The following is a 10,290-nucleotide window of genomic DNA, read 5'->3' as shown; positions in this document are numbered from 1 at the left end:
CAAAAAGCGGCATCCATCTTTCTTCACTCACTGTCCATATGGTTTGAATCAAACAAGGATGTCATACAGAGTCAAGAAATGGGCCTAGAGTAAGGTAATTGACAGTGAAAGAGAGGAAGAAAAAGGGAAAATAAGAGGATGGTGGGGATATAGGGAAGAAAGAGAGAAAATGAGTAAAGAAATGGAGTGCAAACACAAACCCATGAAGAAATATACCCAAAAAAAGGGGTGGGAGGAGGAAGACAGAGGCAGAGAGAAAGTCCAACAGGGACGTTAAAAAGGTGTGTAAAATTATGGAAATTACAGCTAGACCCGACTATTTTGGTTACAAACAAAAAGAATACGGAGTGCCTTGTGCACACACAGAGTGTGAACTGCTGTGTTCACATGGCCATATCTCTTACCTACCACAACTTTTGACAAACGTGTATCATCACGTATTACCATACGTGACTGTAGATAAACATGTCACAAGGTATGCTAGAATTAATTGGGAAGAAAAGTATATAATTAAAATGCTCTTCTACTTAGAATACTATTCTATGAAATAAGATTTTAGAGATCAGGTCTCTAGAGAGGACTTGTGTCAATCATTTGGTTGGTGAGATGGCCCCTCACCATCTCTTTCCATTTGTACAGCTTAGCCAGGGGTTGTGCCACCAATCTCCATCACCTATCCTCTGCGCCTCCTCATTTGTCTCTACTGTTCCCTCTTTTGTGGGGATACTTGAAAATACAGGAGTGATGCAAAAACATCGCTAACTCGCACACAAATTTCTGCTGGGAAATTTGCCAGGTTGCTATGGGAAACACACACTGCAAGGAGCATCTGCTCCCTGACTGTCCTCCTCTGTCCTAGTGCATTCACTTATACTCTCGGGAGGCTTACATAGGCCATCCTTGCTGACACATGGGAATATGCTAACAGGCTCTGCGATTCCCTTTCACAAATATTGGACGTTTTGTATCTTTGCTTTCTTTTGCCCACTCGGCCTGACGAGAAAACCGACCCCTGAAAAGTGAACATGGAAAATCTATGTCCTTGTATGACAACCATTTCTGCAAGACCAAGATACAATTTGAATATGTGAAAACTGGCCATAATATTGCAATGTTTGTATCACTGCTTGTGACTCACACAGACTTTATAAACCTAGCCATCAGAAACACACAAGAACCCACTGACACTTAATATACATTTTAAAACCAGTCACCACTTACAACATGTTAGATGCAAACCTTCAGCCTTTACTGCATTCCATCTCCCATGCCTCACACGCGGTTGCAGAAAGTGGCACTTGTCATTCTTCACTCCTGTTACACAATTTTCTAAACAAACAAGCGCATCCTACAAAGGGCTCTTTTTCGCCACAGATATCCCTGCAATCCAAATGGTCTAGAAACAGCCCCTTGGTTCAACAATTCCACAGTATCTACAGTCTGGCTCATCAGATAGGAAAACAGCAAAACTACTTCAAAGCCCAAATGTTAATCTCTGTTAGCTGGGTACAGGGTAATTTCATAGGAAGAGTGCTCAGGTCAGACACATGATCAGGATGTTTTTTCCTCCTTGTTACACTTTTTCTGCAGACTGGTATTTTCCAGTAGATTGAAAAAATACTTGCTTTTGGCAGCTGACATCATTGCTGCCAAATGACTAATGACTACATACATTAGCCCACAGACATGCTAGTGGAGATGTGTTTCCTTATTCTTATGCTTCACCTTCAATAGTAGGTATTTTCAATCCCAGGTCTTTTCAGTGGAGATTTCTGTGACCTTCACCTTTTGTCTTGTATTTCCAAAACTTAGTGCAACATGCCCAGATTCAGATCTGTTACCATACTTCAGTTTTATATATGCAGCTATTCTACCTGTGCTTTCCACACACCAGCACTTGAGATGACTTGTAGGCTCCTCTGCTACTTTGCAGCATAGGGCGTCCAGGGGATGTACAGGGTACGTGTTCACAGGTGCACTTTAGGCAAGCAGGTTTCACCAGAAACTTGGATTCCCACGTGACTCTGGTTTCTCTTTCTTGTCCACTTCAATCACTCAGCAAAAGCAGTCATGGCGAAACGTGTAATTGTCTCACGTGCAGTAGCTTAAATAAGCCACTTATTAGCAGCTGCTTGAACTGCACCTGCAATTGTATTATTATTACCTGGTACTGCTAAATTTTAACAGCCTTTACTCCTGCTGCTCACTATACATGCTTTATAATATTATCCATAGCATTTACAATCCAGCAGTGTTCCAGCACTTCCACATACAAATGAGGAAGTCTTTCTCTCAGTTTTCAAGCTCACCAAACAGCACTACAAACTTCAGACCACACGGCAAATTTGTGGGGCATCATATCTAATGAAAAATATGAGACAGGCAGTAACAATGCTTTATTTTTCATTCTCCACAATTCATAGTTAACGCATCTGGATACTGAATGTACGCCTCCGCTATTTTAGTATCTCTGAGAGCTACTAACGCTACAATTTGAAACACGCAGTACACATTCAGAAGTAGCCTATGACACAGAAAAGCAGAGGGAAAAAACGGATAGCCATACCTTTCCTATGGCACTGCGCTTTTCTCCACCAGGACTTTAATTCTGACTACTCGCATTACAGCAGAACCTGGCCCTAGATGTTAACCGTATCCATACTGTGCCAGGCACTGTACAGATAGAGCAGAAACAGAGAGCGGAACAAAATGAAGAGGTGTAATTTGCTGGTCAGCATGGTGAACTCAGCAGTTGCATGTTTCTCATGACTAATAAGGTTATCGCAGGAGTGTCTGAGGCACTGTCGAAGAAAGAAACAGCACATCATGAAATTGCAACAGGGAAGGTCCTTCCACACTGGAGAGAATTATTGTACAGGATTCAGAAATACTTAAAGATTTAAGACAGTTCTGCCTTCCGAATGCAAATCATCGATGTTACTACAAAAACAAGCCTGGCAGTTTTGACTACCCAGGCAAGATATGGACTTCTTTTCATTATATCTAGAAGTGGGTAGAAAAAATAAAATCTTTTAATTAATAATTTAAAAAAGACAGAGTGCTCCAGCTGGAGAACAATTCGCTACATATATTAGTGCATCATACAAAAACATCAGAGAGATGGCTCAGGAAGGGGCAGGAGTTTTCAACCTGATGAAAAAATTTACTATGCTGCTCCCAGAGGATGATTCCACTATTCCAGTAACTTGTTTATATTGCTGTAATTTTCAACACAAGTAGTTATTATATTGAGACATCGTTTTTTTTCTAGCAAAACCGCTGCATTTTACACTAACAGCAATATTTTAAAGTTTTATTTATCCACAAATTGTTTCACTGAACGCTGTGCCATCAGGCTAGCATCTCACTAACCGTTTTCGAAAAGAAAAATCGGAGGTGGAGAATAAGTAGTGCAATAACTGCTTTTATTTCTTTCTAGTGATCGTGTTATTTCCCTAAAACCCAGAGCCCCAGATGCTTAAACAACGGAAAGTAAGTGACCGCCTACAGCAGGTTTCGGTAGGCAGCCGTGCTTCCCCGCTGGGACACGCAGGGGACACAACAGACGCGGAGGGGCAGAAAGGCACCCCCAGCCTTTAACCCCAACCCCCTGCCACAGGCCAGCAGGTACCCCACAGCGATAACGCGCCGTGGACACCCGGGACTCCGAGAGCCGGGGGGCGCCGCCAACGCACGCTCACCCGATAACTGCTTTTTAAAAATCCCGCCTAAACTAACCCCCCCGCCCCGCCCCGCCCCCCACCGTGCCGGGCCGCGCGGCCCTGAGGACTCGGCAGCCGCGCGGGGCCCGACCGCTCCTTTCGGACAGCCGCGACACCGCGCGCTGCGGGCGCGGGCCCCGAAGGCGGCACTCCGCTGCCGCCTCAAGCTCACGCTCCCGCGCCGCCGCCGAGCGCGAGCGCCCCTTCCCGCCCGCCGGGGCGTGTCTGGCGCGCGGCCCCGCCCCTCCGAGCGCCGCTCAGCGGCTCACAGCCGCCTGGCGCCTCTCCCTCCCTGGCGTTCCCCCTCTCCCGCCCCGCGTCCGGCTCGGGGCCGGGCCCGCGCCGGGCTCGCTGCCGTGCGCCGCCAGGCGGGGGGCGCCGCCGGGCTCGCACACGCGGGCGCAGGCGCGGCGGGGCGGCGCGGGTGCCCGCGGCGCGGCGGGAGCGGCTCCCGGGCGCCGGTTCGGCGAGGGCCGCCCCCGGGCGCCGCAGCGCGCGCGCGCCACCGCTCCCCGCCCCCTCCCGGCCGCCGCGCGGGCCCCCCGAAAAGGGAGATGGAGCCGCCGCGCTCCCCCCGCTCTCCTCCCCACCTCCTCCGCCCTCTCCACGCTCCCCAGCACAGGCGCGCCCTGCTCGCACCGCGCATGCACGTACCCCCGCCCCCGGCGCGCGCGCGCGCACTGAGTGCTCGTGCAGGAGGCGGCGGTGACTGCCGGAGAGACGCGCGCAGACCCCCCCCCCAGCCCCCCTCCCCAAATTCCCCCCTCCTCCCTCCCTCCCTTCCCCCCCTCCCCGGCCCCCTCCCGCGCGGCGGCAGCGGCGGCAGCGGCGGCCCCCCGCGCTCCCCGGGAAGTGCGGTTCCGCGCGCGCGCGGGCGCCAGGTAAGCGCGAGCCCTCTCCCCACCCCCCCCTCCCCGCCCAACGGCTGGGCCGCCGTTGCGCTGCGCGCGCGCGCTCTCCCTGGCGCGCCCCCCTCCCTCCTCCTCCCCCCTTCCTTCCCCGCTCACTGCTGCCGCCGCCTCCCGCAGCCCTGGCTGCTGACGGCCGCAGCCGTTAAAGCCCAGGCAGCTCGCGCTGGGTGAGATGGAGGCGCCGCGGGCGCGCCCGCCGCTGCCGTCAGCAGTTCGGAGCCGTCGCGCGCCTGCCTCCCGCGCGCGCGGCGGGCGGGCGGGCGGCCGGAGGGAGGGCGAGGAGGAGGAGGAGGAGGAGGACACCTCCAGCGACGGATGCGCACGTTGGGGCGCGCGGGCCCCGCGCGGCGGCGGCGGCGGCCGCAACAAAGGGGCGTGCGGCGGGAGCCTGGCGGTGTCTCGGCCGGCGGCGGCGGCGCCGCCACCGGCGGGGCGGGCGCCGCGCGAGAATCGTTGGGGCGAGGGGGAGGGGGGCGCCGTCCCCGCGCAGCCCCGTGAGGCGGCGCGGGGTGGGGGGAGCGCCGTTCTCGCTCCGGAGAGAGGCCGCCTGCTGCTCGCGGGCGCCCCCGACGACGGGCCGGGAGCGCGGGCGGCGTCTCCCGGCCGCAGGGCCGCGCCGGCAGCCGCGGGCCCCCGGCGGTGGCGGCGCGGGTTCCCGTGGCGGCGGCGGCGAGCGGGCCGCGGCGGCCCGGCAGGGCCGGGCCCCGCCGGGAGCCCGCCTGCGCCGCGTCCTCGCCGGCGGGTGCATGGAGTAGGCGTGCGCCCGGCTGCCTCTGCGGTCGCGGGCACGGCAGTCAGCGCCGCGCCATGCGCCGTCGGAGCCGTGAGTGCTAACGTGGCGAGGCACCGAGCGTGTCTCGGACGGCGGCGGCAGCGGGAGCTGCGCGAAGAGTTACCACCCCAAACATATTTCCCCCCCGTTCCTGTGGGGGTGGCGGCTGTGTAAAAAGCGTGTGTCTTGTGTGTAGCAATAATTGGAGTTACCCCGCGGAGTAAGTCACCCAGTGGCAATGGAGTTTCCCCCTGCCTTGACCCAGTGCTGGAGGTAGTCTGGTCCAGTGCCTACTGTGCTCCGCTGGCAGAGTAGTAACTTTGTTTCTTTCACCAATTACACACCCCGGTGTACTCAGCAACACTGTTTTCAGACAATTACTTCTCCTTTAGTTGGTTCTGGCTTAGTAAGTCTCAACAGAATTGCAACAAAATTGCATATTGTTTTACAAAACTGGATGGGATTGCTGCTAGATTATTAGCAGTGACGCTTTGCTGTTTGCTTAAAAAGAAAGCAGTGTTTTCCCCGGCTTGCAAAGAACTCTAAACGGATCCTGTTGATATAGTTGTCCTGCCCCCTTCAGTGCTGGATTGATATCTCGTCCTGGGGCTATAGACCCAGACAGCCCAGAAAAATACAGGCAGTGTTTCGGTTCTGTTTTCTTTTGTGTATTTCAAATATTTATGCACTACCTATCTCGCTCTCTTAACATTTGATTATGTATCACAGAATCATTAAGGTTGGAAGAGAATTTTGGCTTTCCTCAGTTTTTTTTCTCAGTCAGTGGCACTACATGCTGTGATGCCAGACCTGCAAAGGTATTTGTAGGGAGTCAAGTGTTCCTGTACCATGTTAAACTCCCAGCACCAAGAGTGGAAGTTGCATACCTGTCAGCTGATTCCATTTCATATATGGTCAAGGATAAATCTGAATTTAGGAAAGGAGTTCCCAGTAGCTCCGTGCCAGGTGATGGAGAGAAGTGTCTGAACCAAATATCAAATTTCCCTCCTCTCTGCTGCATTTCCTGCTTCTGTCACAATTAGATGCCTGTGGGAGATTGGGATTGAATAAATTCTGCATTTTGCATTATCCTTCTGCTGTTCAAGTACCTCCATTGTTTGGAGATCTGGTATCCTTGGTGTCTCTTTTCCTGGTCCTGGATGTGCATCCATCCACAGCCCGGTCTGCTGTCCTTTGGGATGCTTGCTCTGCTTGCCAGACCCTCCACTAGGCTTGCTCAGCTCACTAATTCAGCAGAAGTCTAACCACCTTTTTGATGGGTTGGTAACTGGGTTATCTCTGTTGATTCCTGTAGAGGCTTTTCAGACTTTTAGATCTACTGTGAAGTAGCAGGGAAATGGAGTCAGAGAAATGAAGGAGCCAGAAAAAAGTAAACAATAGCTTATGACAACAGCACTATCAGATCAATTTATGCAGTCATCTGTAGAATCAGTCTAAATAACTGGGCGTTTTAACAGTGCATTTTGTATCTTTTTAAATAATTGAAGGTGCTGTGGTTTAACACACTAATTTAAACCAATTTTTGGAATACAATTCTTAAAATGTTATTATCTTCCTGTCTTTCAGGCTGAAGGTAGCCCATTGTAAGGGTTGATCATCTGTCACATATTTAATAATCATTTGTTTAGAAAAATTCCTGCATTGTTCATGGTAAGTCTCATATTTGCTATTTCATGTTTAGTTTGCTATGCTGACACATTTAGAGTATTTCTTACACTTTTTTTAGCGTTAACATTTCCTTTAGCTACAAGAATGACTTCTACTGCAGTTGGATCATACATTTACTGGGAATTGCAGCTTCACAGATTAAGTTTCCAATTTTAGATAACTGAATCAATAAATATTTGAATAAATGAATATATTGATACAAAAAATTATCCTTTATAAGTCACTATGTGTCCTGTGAAGTGTATAACCTAGGGAAAGACCTTTATGTATTCACAATTTTAGAAGAAGTTTAAGAGTAATGCTTTTGTAATCTGAAAGGCTTTTTCTGGTCATATTAAGCAAATAAATTATTTGGCAATTCTTTTAGTGTGTAAATGACATTGGCTGCTGGGATTTTATGACTTAGACTACTTAATAAAAATTACAAAACTTTCCCGTGTTATTTTACAGGAGTTTTTCATCAGTATGTCTGAAACCATTAAATATAATGACGACGATCACAAAACTGTGTTCCTGAAAACATTAAATGAACAACGTTTGGAAGGAGAATTTTGTGACATAGCTATCGTGGTTGAAGATGTTAAATTCAGAGCACATAGGTGCGTGCTTGCTGCCTGCAGTACCTACTTCAAAAAGCTTTTCAAAAAACTGGAAGTTGATAGTTCATCAGTAATAGAAATAGATTTTCTTCGTTCTGATATTTTTGAGGAAGTTCTCAATTACATGTATACTGCAAAAATTTCTGTTAAGAAAGAGGATGTAAATTTGATGATGTCTTCAGGCCAGATTCTTGGCATTCGATTTCTGGATAAACTCTGCTCTCAAAAACGTGATGTGTCTAGTCCTGAAGAAAACACACAGTCCAAGAGCAAATACTGTCTAAAAATAAACCGTCCTATGGGGGAACCTAATGATACCCAAGATGATGAGGTGGAAGAAATTGGAGATCATGATGATAGTCCATCAGATGTGACGGTGGAAGGAACTCCCCCAAGTCAGGAAGATGGAAAATCACCTACCACTACCCTGAGAGTGCAAGAGGCGATTCTGAAAGAGTTGGGAAGTGAAGAGGTTCGAAAAGTAAACTGCTATGGCCAAGAAGTAGAGCCTATGGAAACAACCGAATCAAAAGACTTAGGATCTCAGACTCCTCAGGCTTTGACATTTAATGATGGCATAAGTGAAGTGAAAGATGAACAGACACCAGGCTGGACCACAGCAGCTGGGGATATGAAATTTGAGTATTTGCTTTACGGTCACAGGGAACACATTGTATGTCAGGCTTGTGGTAAGACCTTTTCTGATGAAGCACGACTAAGAAAACATGAAAAGCTACACACTGCTGATAGACCATTTGTTTGTGAAATGTGTACAAAGGGCTTTACCACACAAGCTCATTTGAAAGAGCACTTGAAAATACACACAGGTTACAAGCCTTACAGTTGCGAGGTATGTGGAAAGTCTTTTATTCGTGCACCAGATCTAAAAAAGCATGAAAGAGTTCACAGTAATGAGAGGCCATTTGCATGCCATATGTGTGATAAAGCTTTCAAGCACAAGTCCCACCTCAAAGACCATGAAAGAAGACACCGAGGAGAGAAACCTTTTGTCTGCAGTTCCTGCACTAAAGCATTTGCTAAAGCATCTGATCTAAAAAGGCATGAGAACAATATGCACAGTGAAAGAAAACAAGTTACTACAGCCAATTCCATCCAGAGTGAAACAGAACAGTTACAGGCAGCAGCCATGGCTGCTGAAGCAGAGCAGCAACTAGAAACTATAGCTTGTAGTTAAAAACTAAAGCAGAAACTTTATCAGAAATAATATAAGAAATTAAATTGAACAGAATCTATTGTTGGTATACGTTTAGACTGAAAATTATCTTTTCAAGAAAACATATTTTTAGAGGATTTGAATGCTAAATAGGAACACATAGCATTGCTTGGCTGGGTATTTTAAAACATTTCAGAGATGGGTGTTCTTAGGATATGAAATAGTTTTGTTGTCATTAGCGGTATAATTCACTAATGCCTGATTTAATTTGAGAATGTGATCAAGTTCTCTACAAAACAGGGATCATCACTGGCTGATGTTTTGTTTCATCCAGTATGGAATACTGCATACGATGTAGACATCGAAATCAGTAAGTTCTGTTTAAAAATGCTGAGATCTCAGAAAATAGCAACCATGGAAAGGAAATACTTGTTTTTCATAATTTTGAAAGTGTTATACCTACAATTTTGAGAAACAGGCGTTGATTCCCTGAGCTTTTTAATTCCTCCTTTTTTTTCACCTAATGTAGGTGCTAGGGGTTGGTACAACAGAGTGTAAGGGGGTATGGTGATCAAAATGAAATTGCTACTTATTCCATTCCCTCAGATAGCCTCTTATTTTAATCAAGGTGGCAAGTTGAATGAAATACTTGCTTTCCTGAAAAAACTGCATTATTCACAGTGGTCCTGGCTGGCAAAACAGAAGGGTTGTGACATTGACCAATCCCTTCTGTGAGGAAAAGAGTCTGCCTTGTTTGTTTCTATGTTCACTTTCATGCAGGCCCCTGGAGATGGGACAGAACCACAAAGGAAAAAGGGTGCAGCATGGAGAAGGAGACATGTTCCTGACTCGGACCCAGCAGAAATTAGTTAAAGCTGATACAGCCTGAGGCTGTAGTTTTTATTATGCAGCTGTCAGTTCACCTAACCTAGCACAGTTAAGGCAAAGGAGGGTTTCTGGCAGCACAGGAGGATTAGCTGCACAGGCGAGTTCCTCGTTGTTACTGCCAGAGCTCCGCAGCTGCAGAGCACAGCCATAGGCTATCGCATACCTGCCTGCAGTGTTCAGGCTGGGTCTTGTGTCATGGCTGGTCATACCAGCTAATAGGTCCTGTTCAAGTTTAAAAACTTCGGCCTTTTGACACACCACCTCTCAGCAAGAGGGAGACTTCAGTGAGTGATTTCAGTCATAATTGATCCAGAATCAGTGTTCACTAATAGTCTGTTACTTAGAGTTGCCTATTTTTTTTTTCAGACAAGCTGGGGTAGATGCTGCTGATTTAACTGTTAACTCACAGAGTCAACAAAATATGTGGTCTTTGGATTGCAGTCTGCTATGTGTAGTCAACAAAAGAAGACACAATAACAGTGGTAATGTAATCCAAAGGGATACCTATTTTAAGTTTGTAAATACTACAACTGTT

General features: G+C 48.0%; 1 protein-coding gene across 1 annotated transcript; it reads left to right on the top strand.

The window, feature by feature from the left end:
• Positions 1-7,066: 7,066 nt before the first annotated feature.
• On the top strand, positions 7,067-9,359 carry ZBTB14 (zinc finger and BTB domain containing 14). The gene is made up of 2 exons (XM_009812491.2): positions 7,067-7,076; positions 7,545-9,359. Exons 1-2 carry the CDS (start codon positions 7,074-7,076, stop codon positions 8,886-8,888), a joined length of 1,347 nt encoding a protein of 448 aa, XP_009810793.2. The 5' UTR covers positions 7,067-7,073; the 3' UTR covers positions 8,889-9,359.
• The last annotated feature ends 931 nt before the right edge of the window (positions 9,360-10,290 follow it).

This window comes from Gavia stellata, chromosome 3, assembly GCF_030936135.1.
Source record: "Gavia stellata isolate bGavSte3 chromosome 3, bGavSte3.hap2, whole genome shotgun sequence".
NCBI lineage: Eukaryota > Metazoa > Chordata > Aves > Gaviiformes > Gaviidae > Gavia > Gavia stellata.
Note: the sequence above shows the minus strand (reverse complement) of the source record. Positions and strands in the feature narration are given on the sequence as shown.